The sequence below is a fragment of the Podarcis erhardii genome, assembly GCF_964252035.2.
Source record: "Podarcis erhardii genome assembly, chromosome: 2".
In the NCBI taxonomy this organism is placed as follows: domain Eukaryota; kingdom Metazoa; phylum Chordata; class Lepidosauria; order Squamata; family Lacertidae; genus Podarcis; species Podarcis erhardii.
Genome location: NC_138498.1, coordinates 36,324,942 through 36,342,758, shown reverse-complemented (window position 1 = coordinate 36,342,758; position 17,817 = coordinate 36,324,942). Strand labels below are relative to the sequence as shown.

At 43.7% G+C, this 17,817-nt stretch overlaps 1 protein-coding gene across 2 annotated transcripts in view; it reads left to right on the top strand.

The window, feature by feature from the left end:
* EVPL (envoplakin) overlaps positions 1-17,817 on the top strand; it is a 44,712-nt gene that overhangs the window by 19,344 nt on the left and 7,551 nt on the right. For both annotated transcript variants that reach the window (XM_081850633.1, XM_081850634.1), the window contains exons 6-19: positions 529-652; positions 2,286-2,411; positions 3,632-3,670; positions 5,373-5,534; positions 6,941-7,048; positions 8,746-8,841; positions 10,239-10,364; positions 11,245-11,391; positions 12,602-12,756; positions 15,051-15,148; positions 15,425-15,606; positions 16,272-16,450; positions 16,661-16,799; positions 17,244-17,437. In XM_081850633.1, coding sequence (XP_081706759.1) covers positions 529-652; positions 2,286-2,411; positions 3,632-3,670; positions 5,373-5,534; positions 6,941-7,048; positions 8,746-8,841; positions 10,239-10,364; positions 11,245-11,391; positions 12,602-12,756; positions 15,051-15,148; positions 15,425-15,606; positions 16,272-16,450; positions 16,661-16,799; positions 17,244-17,437 — 1,875 coding nt within the window. The remainder of the gene's footprint in view (positions 1-528; positions 653-2,285; positions 2,412-3,631; positions 3,671-5,372; positions 5,535-6,940; positions 7,049-8,745; positions 8,842-10,238; positions 10,365-11,244; positions 11,392-12,601; positions 12,757-15,050; positions 15,149-15,424; positions 15,607-16,271; positions 16,451-16,660; positions 16,800-17,243; positions 17,438-17,817) is intronic.

The following is a 17,817-nucleotide window of genomic DNA, read 5'->3' as shown; positions in this document are numbered from 1 at the left end:
CAGCAGAGAAATTAATTAGGGTAAATGTAAATATATGGGGAAATACGCTTTAGAAAGATATATGTACAGTGGTACCTCAGGTTAAGTACTTAATTCGTTCCGGAGGTCCGTTCTTAACCTGAAACTGTTCTTAACCTGGAGCACCACTTTAGCTAATGGGGCCTCCTGCTGCTACTGCGCCGCTTGAGCACGATTTCTGTTCTCATCCTGAAGCAAAGTTCTTAACTCGAGGTACTATTTCTGGATTGGCGGAGTCTGTAACCTGAAGCATATGTAACCCGAGGTATCACTGTATATTAGGCAAATGTGTATACAAAAATGTGTATATTAGGAGGAGTCTACACTAAAATGGAAGTCTGATAAACTTAAATTGACAGATTCTCCCATCCCTAATGGTAACCCATGTGGCTGACTGACATCAATAGGTGATAAACTCCAGACCAAACCTTTCATTGTGGTCCTGGTCAAATCTTCCTTAGGTTGGGAGACCTAATTTCTAACAGAGAAACTTCCTTCTTTCTTGCAAAGCATCAAGCAGCTGCACGGCCGAGTGACACACCAATGTGCCGAATATCGAGATCTGTATGAAAAGTTTACACTTCCTGAAGCTGGTTCCAAAGTGGACTGGGGGAAAATTCTAGAACAAAAGCAGGTAAAGGTTGCTAACTGGATACACTGGTATTTGATTTGAGCAAGCAGATTTGCTAATAAAGGTGAAAATTATTTCCACTAAGGAAAACAAAAGGCATGATTCAAGAAGTGTAGTTATGTTCATGAGGATTTTATTTTTATTTATTAAATGTCTATACCGCCTTTCATCCAAAGATTCATGGGGCAGTTAACTATATAAAAACACAAAAATACATAACATAGTAACAAACAAAAGCAAATAACCTCCTCTGGCTCAATCACTGATAGCAGATGAGACCATCTTCAGATATGGCCCAGTATAAACTTGATGGGAATTCAACCTGGTCATCATGATAATCATAGTAGCTATGGTTTGGATCGCAACCTTACGCCCTCTTGTCACTGCCATCATTGAAGGAACTATAGCAGAAGGGGGTTTGTTTGGATTGTTAAATGCAGTTTCTTTGCAGTAAACCTGAGAAAGTTTTTTTAATGTTGCAAATATCTTAAAGCAACCTGGAAGATGCAGCTGCTTTAATAGTGCCTTTGAAATAAATGCCCCAGGCTTGTAGTCAAGATGAACCGGCAGCTGTTTTGGTACTGAACATACCCTTTGCCACAGACCTGCTTTCAACTACTGGCACTAGACCTGAGGTTTTAGAATGGAGGGTTGCCTTGTCATCACTATAGCTCTTTGGTGTCCAGCTGGGCAGGGCATAAATAATAATACTTTGTTGATAATGTTGTTGTTGATGATCATGATGATCTACCAGCAGATGAAACAGGGTTCCTTAGTGCACAACCGACTTCTTCCTCCCCTGACTCAGGGGGAGTCAAATTCCCTGTTTGGATGATGATCCAGTCTACGCTTCCCTCCACATCTCCTATTTACTCTATGGGTCTGTGAGGAAGACAACACACACACACACACACACACACACACACTTCTCTTCTCTGGTGTCCTAGCTATGGGGAGAGTAATGGCTGGAGGCATTTGCATTGCAGAGCTAGAAGATATTTTGGCTGCTGCCAGCCACACTGTTGTCTTGGATGTAAGCCTACTCAGCTGTTTCTTCTCTGCATGAACCTTAACTTTCCTCCTGTCCTGCTTCCTTGTAAAATCAACAGCTAAGGCTGTGTACACACTATACCTTTAAAGCACATTCAAAGCATGTTTCTCCCATAAAGGAATTCTATGCACTGTATTTTACCCCTCAGAGTTACAATTCCCAGTATGCCTTAACAAACTACAGTGCCCAGAATTCTTTGAGGGGGGAAATGTGCTTTAAATGTGTTTTAAAGGTATATTGCGTACACAGCCTAAGGTCCTCCTGAATCAAAGGATTCTCCTCTGTCTGAAAAGCTTCATGGCAGAAAAAAGTTTGTCGGGGGGGGGGCAGTTTTATCAATAATGGTTTTGAGCTGGTAAAACCACCAGGCCTTTTGAACCTGTCCTGAGAACCTCTGCCTCCCCTCTTCTGTTTTCTCCTGCTCTGTTGTTCTGGTGCTCAGTAACCTCCAACATCACAAGGTAAGGGGGTCCTTATTGCTGGCAGCTACCATGAGGAACAGATCTTGGTGTAGGAGGTTAGAGGAATGGACTGGTCTTTCTCAGTTGGGTAACCCTTAAAGTGTTCTTACTGGCTTTGTTGCAGAAAGAAATCGATGCAGGGAAATATGGACCTACTATGCCAGAGCTGGAGAAACAGGTAGCAGAACACAACATCCTTCAGAAGGAAATTGAAGCATATGGACTCCAGATCAAGAACCTTCATAGTCCGGTAAAATTGCATATTTCATCTACCTTTCCAACTCTGTTGATAGACCCCATTGTGTGCCCCCAGAATGTGTTCAGTAGGGTTCCCTCAACCATGCAGTACAGATTCCGAGGTTGTATAGAGTATTGCAGATATTACTATTGTGCAGCTGGAAGCAACTGGGTGCATAAAAACTGACTCCTTTTAAAATGACCCATTAGATATTATTCAAAACTTTACTTGCAGAACTTTCTTCAAAACAGAACAAAAACATCAGTGATACATCCAAGTAATTCCATACAATATCTTGCGCTGTCCAGCACAGGCTCAGCATCTTATAAATAAAAGGTCTATAAAATCTCAACAGTTAAAAACTTGAGAAAATAATGAAGTTTTGAGCTGATGCTGAAAAGATAACACATGAAAGATGCTTAAATAAACATAGCTTTGGTTCTTCAAAAAATTGTGGTATTTGTTTTTGTTTTTAAGGTATTTTACTGTTTTATTATGCAAACCACATTTTTATTTTTATATGAAAGCCAGTCAATAAATGCTTCATTGATTAATTAAGTAATTAACACTGTAGGTGTCAAATGGACTTCTGGGGGAGAGTATTACACATTTGGGACATTATGTGATTATGTGGCCTTTTTTAGGACATTGTACCTCAGCTGCCCTATTACTGAACTGTGTGATAATAACAGCCTACAGAAACAGACTGAGCCTTAATTACCTTAGTAAAGTAAAATTGCTAATTGATAGTGATGACTAATTGGTAGCCAAAAGTAAAGGCCGACTTAGCTAATTGATAGCTTTCTGCTGCCATTCTTTAAACAGAAAGCTATGAGTAGTCTGCTTTGAAAGGATGAAACAAAGCCAGAATTTTGCACTCAATGTTCAAAATTCAATGTTCCCAGCATCACTTTCCTGAATCTGATTCAAATTAAAATGATAAACACTGAATTAGTACACACAGAATACCAGCATTTTGAAATAAACTTGTTAGCATCAATTTATTTAAAAAGCCAGAAAACTCTGCTTGAATCCAAATTGTATAAAATAAGTCTTCACTGACTTTCCTACAGTACATATATTGGACCCTGACAATTGCCTGCAATAAGACAAGGTCTGCTTTTTAAATAAAACTTTCTATAGTCTGTGAAATTCTTTTTAAAAACTTATAATCAATTACTTTGTGAATGTTCTCTCTCTCCCTCTCCCTGCCCTCCTTACCAAACAAATAGGAAGCAGAAGATTTAAGGAGCCGGCACAAGAAATTGCTGGTAAGAATCTTTTCCAATAGGCCTAGAATAGAATTTACTGTGTTAATCCATAGACCACAACATCACTTTTTCTCTATGAGGTAAACTTATTTTTCCTTTTAAAAAAAACCAAATGGATTATTAAAGAGGCTTTTATATTTTAAAGAAAACTGTCAGGTTCAGGCAGGGCGTTGTTTGGAAAATGAGGCATGTTTAGCTGCACCCCAACCTGGACTAGTCGATTCCTGAAGCACTTACAAAGCTGCTGAGGCATACCCAGGGGAAGAGGAAGGTGGGTGCAGGCCACCCCCAGTGCCACCACTGAGGGAGGTGACAAAATGCCAGGCGGCACTCACCGCGGGGCCTGTAGCGCGCCCGAGCCACGCGTCTCTCCCGGGAGAGACGCGGTGGCTTGGGCGCTTGCAGGTTCTGCGCTGCCCAAACGGTCCGCCAGCTGCCTCCCCCCCCCAGCTGTAGGGCAACTGAGTGGGAGGAGGCAGGCAGACTCTGGAGGCTTCACGGTGTGCCCCACCCCTATGGGTGCCCTGCCCTTGTCCCACCCTGGGTGCGCAGCCCCAGGCGCCCGAGCGACTTCCTCCACTGCTGGGCATACTTCTGCACCCTTGGCAAGAAGCTATATTGGGACCTTCAAAGTTGGGAGGGACCATGGACCCAACACTCAAAAAGTTTGCTATTTGTTGCCTTTCACACTGCGCCAGTGACTTTCTCCGCAGCCATCAGGATTGGGTCTGCTATACTGCCACCCTTCTCCTTCCTCCTCCTCCTCCTCCATCATCTGTCTGCCTGCTTCCTGTCTCCCTCCCTCCGCTTGCTGCTTTCCCTTCTACTTCCTCCCTATCCCTTCCTTTTCCATCCTCCTGCAACTCTCTCCAACTGTCTCCCTATTTATTCCCTCTGAGCCATGCTGGGTGCTCCACTCACACTTCTAATAGTGCTGCTGGCCACCTGGGGAGGGGTCCCCACAGGGCTGCTGTGAAGGCCCACACCAGCAACTGGATTCCTCCTCTGAGACGCCCAGAGGAGCCTGCGCCCCTGGTCCAACCACCCCAGAGCTGCGGAGGAATAGCCTGGGGAATGGGCAGGTGGCCTCCTAGCCACTCCAAGGCAGAGTGGAGAGGTGCAATTTCTGCACACATACTTGGGCCTGCAGCCTTGGAGGTGCCAACCTGGTGAACCCCTAGGTACGCTCCTACAAAGCTAAAGTTGGTTACTAGTTCCCAGTACCTTATTTACAGCTCCTGGTCCCTTGCATAAAGGAAGCACTGAATGTGTAATTGGAAGCGTGATGAAAAGAAAAGCATTTGAATGCCCCTGGGTGCAGTATTTAAATTCTGCACCTTCCACACAATGGTTTCCAGAACCTGAGGGCCCACTTCAAGCAACCAAACAGGCCACATGACTCACTGAGCACAAACACCTTAATTTCAGTCACCCATCCTCACAGTAGCCAGCGTCTCTATGGGGAAGTTTTTGGACTGAGGTTTTGAGGCTGGATGTAGGAGGAGATCCAGGTTCATATGATAAATGTTCAGTGGTGGCCTTTGTCTTTCATTCTAAACTACTTCATGGAGTTGTTGTGGTGTCAAATTATATTATGAGGGAGAACTGAAACGCACCACGTTCCCTAAAACAGGCTATAGGCATTCTAAGTTAAAATTGCCGTCAAGGCATTGAAATCTCCTCTCTCTCTCCAAATGGACAGAAAGCCTCTATCTGGCGGGGCCAGAGCTTGGGCAGCCTCTATACACACCTCCAGGGTTGCACTAAGGAGCTGGGTTACCTCACAGAGCAGCAGAACAAGATATTGAGGCAGGACTGGAGTGACCAGATGGCTGACCCCCAGTCTGCGCGGCATGCGTATGAGGTAAGTGATGGCATTGCAAAACAAAAGCACCTGGTAGAGAAGAACAGGAGATTTGGGGAAGACTTCAACATAGTGCTTTGGCAAGGGTTCCATAAGCACAATAGTTTTGACTTGCCAGACAGAAGAATTCCCTTACATGGTGTCCTGGGGGTTCCCTCAACACCCGCAGAACCAATTTTGGGAGCCACGTCCTGCATGCAGTGGACGTTATTGTGTGGGCTTCGCCTAGCAAGGCTTGTTCATAGAATCCTGCCCAAAGGGTGGTATTCAACTAAGTTTTACTCACAGTATACCCATTGAAATCAATGAACATTCCTAATTTTAGTTGATCTGCTCTGAATAAAACTGTTGAATGCCACCCATGGTAACCTTTTGGATAAGACTTTGGTCAGGGAATGCGGGTTTCTTTTATTTACTCTCCAAAGTGGTTTTTAGCTCACAATGATTCATATGTGTAACAGCACCAACATGTAGCATAGTTGCATTTGATAGGAGTCCTTTTAATTATCAGTGTTGAACATCACTTTACTAAACAGATAACTGGGCCTGTTGCTACTGTTGTTGCCCTTTACCTCAGTCCCACAGATTCCACACACTCAGAGGAGAGTCCCAACGTATATTCAATATGTTCTGGTTAGTCGAAGCTCTCTGAACTTGGGCATGTTTGTAGTTACTCTGACTTGGTCAACAGAACAAGGGTGGACCCCAGAGGAAACCATCCTTTAGGCTTATTCTGAGCATGCATGCTCTCTAGTGCTCCTTTTATGGAGCTACGAAGTGCCGCACAAGCATGGAAACATTGAGGAGAGAAAATGCAAATAGGGAGGATGGAGGAAGCTACCTACCATGTTATGAAACTTTTATATAAATGGTTGGGGAACCTGTTCCAGGCTGCTTTGTGGCATGGGTATCTGTGTATATGAGAGAGCCAGCAATGAGGAAAGGGAAAACGGATACTTTTGCATCTAGATGCTTCTTTCTTTGCATGCAAACCATTTGTGAATGGGGATTTGGGAATAGAAGTCCTACCACTTTCAGCTGACATAAGCTATCACTATAATCTATGCCCTGGTTTCCTTAGCCAATTGGGTCTGGGGCACATCTGGAAAGTTCTAGCTACATGTACTTCACATTTTTCCAGTTGTTTTATTGGGAGAAGAGATTGTATAAATGTGCTCTTTGTCTTCTAATGCATCATTTATCTCTCTCACACACTTTTATATGAAAATCTGAGCAGCAGGAGTTTTCTCTGCCCCACTGACGTCAGTAAAGGCATCTAATAACTAAGCTTAGCAGTAGATTTAGCAGTTTCCAGGACACGTGGGGCTACTGCTTCTCCTAAAATGCAAAGGACCTCTTAGCATTCAAAGTGCTTATATAGTGAGCTCCTTCTGATCCCCCTGCAGGATTTCAAAAATAATGAACTCCTTAACCAAGAAGAGTATGTGAATACCCTCCAAGATGATGGAGAGAGGATGGTCGAATTGAAGCACCCAGCGGTGAGCCCAATTCAGGTAGGTGCAGAATCTGGAACTCTCTCTGTGCCCAGATCTTCAAACAGTTATGCACTGATTCTCCCATAATCCCTGACCATTGGTCATGCTGGCTGGGGCTGATGGGAGTCCAACTACATCTGGAGGACCACCAATTCCCCACCCCTCCGCTTAACAAAGAATTGTTCTAGATTTCTCTTGCTTCAAGCTGTGTCTAAATGTTTGTGATATTATTGTCCTCCAGAGCGAGTTCAGGAGAACAGCAAAATAAAAGAGCACCATATTTCTCGCTCTATAAGACGCACCAGACCACAAGACGCACCTAGTTTTTGGAGGAGCAAAACAATAAAAAAAATATTCTGAATCTCAGAAGCCAGAACAGCAAGAGGGATCGCTGCGCAGTGAAAGCAGCAATCCCTCTTGCTGTTCCGGCTTCTGGGATAGCTGCGCAGCCTGCATTCACTCCATAAGACACACACACATTTCCCCTTACTTTTTAGGAGGGAAAAAGTGAGTCTTATAGAGCAAAAAATACGGTATTTATTGAGATACTGTTTCACCATTAAAACCTACCGCATCCTGAGAGCTGAGAGAAGGCAACTCTAGTGTGCCACTTTAAAAAAACGTATCTTTTCTCCCAAAGTTTTGCAGTCTGCATTAGATGAAGGATCTTCTCTGAATAATTACACTAACCTTACATTCTGTGTTTTGTTGGACAAATCCTCACTACAAAAATAGTTTAGCAGACATCCCCTTCTTCCCAAGGAAACCTGGGAATTGTAGCAGGGGTGTGGGTGGACTCACAGAGAAATTTCTGCAACTTGGCAAACTACAATTCCTAGGATTCTTTGAGGAGGCAGCCATGACAGCTAAAGTGGTATAAAAAGACAAACCTAAGTTTGACAATACCATACTAATTGGGCTGTGCTATGTGCTGCTGGATCTGTTGGGGTCTCTGCCCTCTGGTTCTCTGGTTCTTCAGGGCAAATGGATCATGATGCATGTTCAATAAACAGGTTGTCAGGTGACATGATTCAGAAGCTCCCATTCCGAAAGGCCTTTTCCTGTGTACCAAAAGATAAAATTCTTCAGGATATGTGGTATGTTGGAATAGCTGGGTCAAAGTTCTGGCCTGTCATATGTACAAGCAGACAAATGCCCTGGAAATGGTCAGTTATGAAAGGAAACAGAAATTGCAGAGCAAATGTCATCTGGGGAGGTTTTGCTTTGTGCTACATTGAAGTTTGGCATTATATTCTCAACTGAGAATATAATCATGGAGAGCTTGGGCTAGAGTCCAACAATGCAGCTTCTCAGGGAGTGGTAATATTTTGCAATCTGATGGCATTAGTATTCGGGGAATGAGATGTTGCACAAGAATAAACTATACCGCTGTCCATCCTCTAGCTGTGCAACGAGCTTACAAGTGTGTTTTGAATGTTAATATTTTTCAAAAATGTTTTATGACACACCTCTGATCCAGACCTTATAGAAACTGATACGTTCACATGATACAAAGCAAATGTGTTGATTTCCCTCTCTCAGATTTTGAACAGCATATTATCTTTCCCCTGTAATATTATTTCCTTTGTTGTGTGGATTCAGCAGCCTACAGCTACATACTTCTGTCAGTTTGGGGGTTAACAGAAAAGAAACTCAGCGGAAAACCATGAAGCTAGATGGAGAATGACATGAGAACTATTTCTTTTCCACTGCAGGCTCATCAGGAAGCGCTTAAGAATGAGTGGCAGAACCTTCTCTACTTGTGCATCTGCCAAGAGAACCATCTGAAGAACATAGAGAACTACAGAAAGGTAGATTGTGGGAGGGTACTAGAAGGTGGTATATGAGGGACCCCAGGGATCTCAAATCTTCATGATCATGTGTAGAAACTTTTAAAATATTTAGGCAGTTTCCTAAGGGCAGGCAGACAAAGTTCACATGAAACTCAGTGATCAGAAGGTACACCTTCAGCACGTTGAACTCCTTGCGCCTTCGTCATCTCATGGATCCCTCCTCACCCATAACTTAGAAAGATTCCATGTTCAGAGTCTGAAAGCATTTGTTTGTCTAGTATGCCCATAGAATTGTAGCATTGTAGAGTTGGAAGGGACCCTAAAGGTCATCTCATCCAACTCCCTGCAATACATGGTGCATTTGTTTTTGCAGAAAATCTCTTAATTTCATAGGGCTCGACTCAGATTTTTTTGTGAGCAGTCCTTCTCCCTGTGCCCCATCAAAGCTGCTCTAGAACTGCCTCCAAAGCAGCAGTGCAAGGGGCTTTGGGGTGGGGGAGCAAAGGTTAACAAAAAATCACCCTTGCCCACTCTCTTCCTTCTGTCAGAGCCACTGCTAGATCTGAGTCCATTCCACAAACAGAAGCGGACCTTCCATTTGTGGAAAGGCAGGTCTGAATCTAACGTAGTCCTTTTAACACTCTTTGAATCCCTTTTTTGGGTGGGAGTTAAAAAAGAGATTTCCTACTGCGTTGCTATTGAAATTTCTATCTCATCCTTCGGACACATTCCTAAGGCAGCATGGTATCAAAATGCAATACCATGCAAGTGATTAAAGCCATTGCCCCTTGCAAACAACGTATTAAAAGCAGCAAAATCTAAAACAGCAGCATGCATTCGCCAGCAGATATAAAAACCATTACACAACCTTAGAAAATATAGAGCTCTTCACCTGGTGCTGGAAGGTCATCAAAGTAAGTGGCAGGCAAGCTTTCCTGGGAAGAGCATTACAGAATATGGGAGGTACCATGGCAGCGACTATTGCCCAATGTTCATCTGCCACTCCTGATATGGAGGAAAACCTGTAGAAGAGTCTCTGTGCAAGATCTTGGTATTGATAGAATTAGGGCATGTTTCCAACATTTTTAATGTTTTAGCACTAAACCAAATGCATAGAGGCAAAAGTCATGGCCACATAGTACTGGGTCACATGACTGTTGAGGTCTTAATGCAGGCCCCAATCACACCAGTGGGCAGCACACAGAAAAACTAGTGGAAGCAGCCAAACTCTGGAGCCCTGAAGCTTGCACTGTCCTGATAGGATGAGGCTATATAGTTAAAGTTTGGCAAAAACAGCAACATGAACATTCTGCTATAGGAGCACAGCAGCAGAAGTTAGCAGGGTCTGAATTTCATGGTCAAAGTACATTTCTCTGACTGTTTTGCTACTGCTCTTCTCTCTTTTTTGTATTTAGTTCTATGACGATGCTGATGCTGTGAGCCATTCGCTAAACAAGCTGAACAATGACCTTGATACGAAATACAGCACGTTCAACAAGGACAGCCCGGGAGTGGTGTCTGATTTATTCCTTCAGCTGGAAGTGAGAACCACAAGGGGGAATGGGGACGTGATTTGAACAAGTTCTTACATTTTAATTACTGGCCTGGAGCAACCGTGCCTCTCCTGGATTATTGCAGCAACCAAATCTAATTATTTTTATGGCTTCATCTAAATTCAGTTAGGTGCAGAGCCTGGGAGTTATAAATTGGACAAGTGGACTTGATTCACTTCATTAAATCGAGTGAAGAGAAGCTAAGCTAAGAGGGGAAAGGAGGAGGTGAGGGAAGATGAGTTGCTGGGGGGGGGGGGAACTACACCCAGTCCCTGTGCCTTGTGACTGGGTTCTCTCCCAGAAGGCTTTGCTCCCCAGATAAGAATTAATAAAACACAGAAGTTCTGTTCAGATGAAGATTATGGATGAAGGGCTGACCTGGGTTGAGCAGTGAGATCATGTGCCTTTTGAAAAGTTCCTGATTGTGCAGTGTGTGTACAAATTGTGCATGCACAAGCTCTTTCAGACCTTCAGATTAATGTGCATTTTAGGAATGGAGACAGCAAACATGATCCAAGTCCCCCTTCCATGCTTTCTTCTGAATGTGTGAACAGAACAAAAGTCATTGTGCCATCAACATCCTCAAAATTAGGGTCTCCAGCCCCATCAACATCCAGCCCACACAACTTACAGGCCATCAAGCCAAATGCTTCCCCTTCACTATGTATGGCAGAGCACCAGGAGCTCGTTAACTAGCCTAGATCTTTGAAAACAGGAACATTGTCATCTACCTAGCAGGCCAATGTATAGGGCTGATGGGCTCTGCATGGCTTAGTGGGCCACAAGTTGTTCTGGTCCTGCTCTAGGCTGCGTTATTTGCCCAAAATACACACCACCTCTGAACTCTCTCCTCCTCTTTCCTGTCTAGAATGATGAGAAGTCTGTGAAACAAGCTGAGAGGAGCATTGCTGAACTGAAAAGGAGGAGCAAGGAGATTAGCCCTTTGAAACTCCGCAGACTCCAACCCTCCCAGCCAATTACTGTGACTACCATCTGTGACTGGGATTTGGGTGATGTAAGAAAATGGCCTTGTCGTATCATATGTGATGGAAACTGATTATTCTGAAATTGTGTACCGTGTACCTCACTGTGGTTTCTGAAGAGTTTGCTTTAATCTCCTTTTTGCTGCTACTTCTACATCAAATCAAGCAGAAAGAAAAGCAGCGGTGAAGTATTTGGGTGCCATGTCTGAAAAAGGAACAGTGTGGTATGAGAGTTCTCTATGCCCAGATATCCCTAAAACAGTGCAACAACCAATCTGTTGTTGTTGTTTAGTTGTTTAGTCGTGTCCGACTCTTCGTGACCCCATGGACCAGAGCACGCCAGGCACTCCTGTCTTCCACTGCCTTCCACAGTTTGGTCAAACTCATGCTGGTAGCTTCGAGAACACTAACCAACCATCTCGTCCTCTGTCGTCCCCTTCTCCTTTCCCAACATCAGGGTCTTTTCCAGGAAGTCTTCTCTTCTCATGAGGTGGCCAAAGTATTGGAGCCTCAGCTTCACAATCTGTCATTCCAGTGAGCACTGAGGGCTGATTTCCTTAAGAATATAGAGGTTTGATCTTCTTGCAGTCCATGGGACTCTCAAGAGTCTCCTCCAGCACCATAATTCAAAAGCATCAATTCTTTGGCGATCAGCCTTCTTTATGGTCCAGCTCTCACTTCCATACATCACTAACCAATCTGTAGCACACCACAAACAGTGAACAGGTGTGACACCACACAATTGACCCATTTATTATAGGACATACCATGGAATGGAGTGGCAGAGTTTAAGGGAAATCACTTTATATGGCATTCCACCCATTTGGGGCTAGTAGAATAAAGTTATCAATGACTACTAGTCATGGTGGCTGTATACCATCTTCAGAATCAAAGATAGTGTATCTGAATATTGGAATTATGGACAGGAGAGGGATTTTGCTCTAATGCCCTGTTTATGGGCTTTCCAGAGGCATCTGGTTGGCCACTATGGGATTTAAGATGCTGGTGTAGATAGGCCTTTGGTTTGATCCAGCAGCAGGGCTCTTCTTCTCTTCTTAGTAACGGCACCAAATGTGTACATGTACACACATCTAAAAGACCCTGGGCACCTCTGAGCTGCAGTAATGAAGAACAACATTTTGTGACATCTGAACAATGTCTTGAGTTTGTTTTTCTGGCAAAGGGTGGCTATATTTGAAATTCTCAAAACCAAAACTTTCCTTCTGTCTTCCTTCCTTCCAGGGGCGGCTCGAGATGGGTGAGAAGTATATGCTGCATGACAACAGCAACCAGGAAAACTGGGTTGTGCAGAATGCCAGTAGAGAGACTAAGGTAGCACCTGCTGTTTGCTTTTCCATCCCCCCTCCAGATCTAGAGGCCATAGAGAGAGTTAACAGGTGAGTACAAAGCTTTTTCTCTCTGTCTCATGAGTATACCACTAGTGGTACACATGCCACAAACAATAGGAACATTTTTTCTATCTATTCAGTACTGGTGATTTTTAAAAATGGGTGAATACGGGTTTTATTTGTATTTCTTTATAAAACTATTTCTATAATGCCATATCATAAAATATTAGGGCAGTATAGAACACGAAACACCTTAAAAAATGATGGGGTTGAACCATGGTTTTGGAAATTGTCCCATATCAGAGGCTCTTCTCTATAAAAGAGGTTTAATGGCATTCTATCATGCGGGTATTATGTCTGCATGTGCTGGGGAGCTGCAAAAGATCTGGTTCGTGATGGTAGTGAAATGTTGCTGGATGGAAATGGTTTTCAGGCTCCCATATGCCTGTTGTTTAAGGTGCAGGTTTTGTGGTATCATGTTGCCTCTACACATAGACTTTCCATAATCACTTGGAGAATTGTTGTTTTTACGATCAAGTGGAGTATAATGTTGACAGCAATTCATGCAGGGTGCTGCATCAGTAGTCACCCCATAAAGCTTTCATGTTAGCAAGCATGAGTGTCCTGCCAGTGGAACTTGTACATCTACATATGCTAAAAATGTGATTATAGTCACCCCTGAGAATCAGCCTTAAGACAGTGGTGCATAATTAGGAGGGGCATCATGGCAGCAATTTCCCTTTTCTCTCGTTCATTTTTCCTCCCCAAAATACACACTATTCATGTCATTTGTTGCTTAGGAGACTCTCTGAAACAGGAATTTTAATTTAATTAGTTTATGTCCTTCCAGCTCCTTAACAAATTGGTCTTTGTAGATTCCACCTCTCCCACTGAAGAAGCTCTGCAAATATGTGCTATCTTTTCTAATTAGTGCTCTTTCTTTTTTTGGCATAATCAGGATACCACATTTACTCCAAAACAGTGCAGACAACCATCCGAATCTAAGACTGATCTTTGTAAAGCATTCAGGGAACAGTTTTCCAAGTAGAGATATTTATGTAGCTAAAACAGCATAATCTATCCTCAAGAGGGGGGAGGTACCAGAAAGGTTGAGGGAACCCCAGTGTTTGGAGAAGTACCAAAAAAAATAAAAAAATAAAAAATTGAGAAAGCTCCGGGTGAGAACCCCAAATCAGTTCAATGAGCACACTCAGTGGGGACAGAATGTGGCCTGGCTGTTTGGGGGTGGGGCGGGGGTGGGAATAGAGTATCCAGGGCATGGCTGGTTAGCCTGCACACGGAGTAAGTCCACTAAGGAGAGACTGGCAATGGATTGGATAGTAGATTGTCTCAAACCCATGAGCCTCTTTGCTTGCTTAGAGGATGGAAAATAGCAAGCAGGCAGCAACCATTTTGTGTGGGGATTCTTTTCCTGAGCCCTACACATGTTGGTGGAGCACACATAAGCCCGCCCCTCCCCTGGCTCCGTCCCCATTCTGCCCTTTTCCAGGTCCAAAAGTCCTGCACATTGGTGGTTGTGCGTCAATTGGACATGCACAAAATGGTTGCTGCCTCTGTGTGTGTGTATATATATGTGTGTGTGTGTGTGTATTATAATAATATGCACTGGACAGAGGGCGGTAGAAGCAGGAGTGCCAGCTTGGCCCCACAACTGTGGGTGCCTGGGGCCATGGATGCCATGCAGTGTGCATGGCCCTGGCGCCAAAATTTGTGGGTGCCCAGCCCCTTCATGGGGAATTTTGTGGGTGCTCGAGCACCCAGGGTAGAACTATAAATTGGTGCAACAATACACACCCTAGAAAGTACCCGTTGGTCTTTGTCAAAGTAGAAGCTGATGGGAAAGTGCCTTCTGATAAATCTCTAGCAGAAATTGAATCATGGGGTACTTAAGCAGCATGGGATCACTTCTGTGTGGATGCTACACACAGCTCAGCTAACGTCGATAGGAAGCAATCTAACAGGTCAGGCAACTAATGTAGTCACTTACCATGTCAACTACCCGCCTGCAAGCTAGGTAGTTTTCCTGCAGATGTTACTGGAGGGCCATGGGAAGCAGCAATACAAAAGCGGCTCTGATTTTAAAATTTCACATTATTTTTACTGTTTGGTTTTATATACGATTGTCATAAACTGCTCTGATATTTATTTATTTATTTATGAACAATTATTTCAGTATAAATACTTGATATGGAATAAAATGATCTGATTAATGCCCCACTAGAAAAAGGCAGTCTCTCTGAGAGCATGCCTCGTGTACATGGCAAGTGTTGTAGGGAAGCCCTGTGCTGTGAATAACTTTGATTTTCTCCTGTCGTGTTCAGGCTGGAAGGTGAGCTGAGCACAGTGAAGCAGAGGAGAGCTACAGTCCAGAACACCTTGAAAAGCAGCCACAGGGAACCAGTTAAATCCAGCCACCAGGGTATGTCAGCATTTCAGCCGTTCTCTAAGGGGAAATTGCAATACCATTGTGGTGTGATGGGTTGGTTAAGGTGCTCACCTCTCTTCCCCATGGGCCTTCAAGTTGCCCATTCTCTGCTTGTGCAGGAATCCATAAGGATCAGAGATCCTAGAGAAAGGCTTAACTTACAGGGTGGATGTGGAAGAAGATGAACAGGAGGCATTTAAGCATAGCAATTATCCCCATGGACAAATGCAAATATCTGCATGCTTTAGTGAATAATACTTGTCATTTCAGTTCCAGTCAGAAGCACCACCGTGGCCCAGGATGACCCCCAAGCCAGCCAGTTGCTCCATAAACTGGATAAAGTTGGTGGTAACTTGGACCAAGTCAAGAATGAGATTTTTAGCCGCCTGAGGTCTCCACTAAACCACAGTGACCCTGTAGAGGACCTTACTCAACGGATCAGAGAGCAGGAGGCAAGTCCCCCTTTTTTTTGGTAAATTGGCAGGAGGTAAGTTTTGACTGCTCACTTGTGCCTCTGATAAGCCTGTTCATATTCTGAGGGAATGAACACCTTCACAGGGCCGAGAGGTTTCTACTGCTGTTTTTCTGCCTGTACATTTTATGTCTACTTTGCAAGACTAACTGGGATGGACCCACTGACATTCCTGATAAACAGGGGGGGGGGGGGAGGCTCTCTCTCATGCAACACTTGAAGCTGCTTCATTGAAAACAAGTTCCTATCCTCACCTTCCCACCCCCTCAATATTTTGTAGAATGAATTTTAGCCTGTTTTCTTTTCTTTTTTTACGGCTTTCCTCAAAGATGTGGATAAATAACTAAAATATTTGGCTACATCTATGAAGGTTCTGTGGTTGAGAGTTGCTCATGAAATAATTGCCTCAGTATTCCCAGATATGACTGGTGACCTAACTCCATTGGGCTGGAAAAGTCTTAAAGTGGTGCTAGATGCATCATTAAACCTTATAAGCTTATAGGCCATGTAGACACGTCAATCCAATGGCTTCAAATCCACTGGTGGTGTTGAGACCTATGTCCCTAACTGGTCTCTCTGTAAATGACTCTTGTATTACATTGAATTTCACTGACTGATTAAAAATAAAATCCGCCTTTATATCAGGGAACAGCAAGGAGACTTCAAGTCATAGGAGCAGAAAAGGAAGCTGCCCAGAAGGAGTGTGAGGCCTATCTTTCCAAGAAGCCTGCTGGCACCTCTGCCTCCCAGCTTCCTGTGACACTCAACAACATCAAGAACAAATACAATGATGTTAAGGTGCTCTCCAGGCTCTATGAGGAAAAGTAAGTGACTTCAGCAATATTTTGGCAGAGAATAGAACTCTGTTGCTGTGTAAAGGAGACAGCAGCTTGCAAAATGTTTCTATGAAATCTTAAATGTTTTCACCTGGACAATATATAGCGCTTTTTTTTTTTGCTTTGGTGTGGTGTTAAAGAAAACAACCTAGAAGTGAAATGTTGTCTTTTGGCATTATAATGTCTCCCCCTCTCCAGAGCCAAAGCAGGCCTGAACCTGGAGAATCAGATAGAGAACACAGACAAGATCATCAGCACCCTTGAAGCCAAGTTATCTCATGATGGCATCATCCCAGCCTCGCCCAATGCACTGCAGGATCGTGCCAATGAACTTCAGGTGAGGGACCTTTGGAATCAGAAGGACATTGGTATAGGGTGGGATAGAACGGAGTATTTCTTTTCTTTCTGTGGGTGCTTCTGGGCCAGTGCTTCCCTTATCCCTAACCACCAGAGAATTTTATCTCCCAGGCTCACTTCCAACTGAGGCTGCAACATTTTCCATTTGCTAAAACCCCAAGTGAAACTATTTATTTGTCCTTTTTTTCCTCTCCACACATTGGTTCCATTGGTTTGCAATTAAATTAAATTACAGTACAATACCTGGCTTTTCATTTCTGCTCAGCGCCACACCAGTCTCCTTCCACTTAGCAGAAACAGGCTTGGCACTTCAAGACCAAATGATCGAGGAAAGCAATCAGACTGAGATTTCGGGTGCTTTTTTTTTAATTCACAGGTTGAAATAAAATTGCTGTTCTGAACGGATGGTCTCTTTCTTTCACAGAAACTGATGCGAGATTTGGTGAAACATGAGGACAGCTTGCTGAAGCTGAACCGCAGCCTCAAGGATGCTGAGCACAGCTGCAGTGCAGTGCAGAACAATTTTGAAGAGTACTGCGCTGATCTGCCAAGGCAGAAAAAGGAGGTCCAGCTACTTAATGACCGATATCATGCTGTTGCTGACCAGCTGGATCACCGGTAAGAAGCCAAACCCTCTCCATTGGTGGGCATGGAAAGTGTTTGTGTGTATCTGGACATCCAGCCTTGTGAGCCAACTTAATTAACAGGCCAGATTTGGAACAGGTGGCTTCCAGTCTCTTTTTGCCCTCGAAGATGATATAAAAACATATAAATATGCACCAGGAATAAGAAAATTAAAAGTGCAGTACAATACAGTGGTACCTCGGCTTAAGAACTTAATTCGTTCCAGAGGTCTGTTCTTAACCTGAAACTGTTCTTAACCTGAAGCACCACTTTAGCTAAAGGGGCCTCCTGCTGCCGCCGCTGCATGATTTCTGTTCTTATCCTGAAGCAAAGTTCTTAACCCGAGGTACTATTTCTGGGTTAGCGGAGTCTGT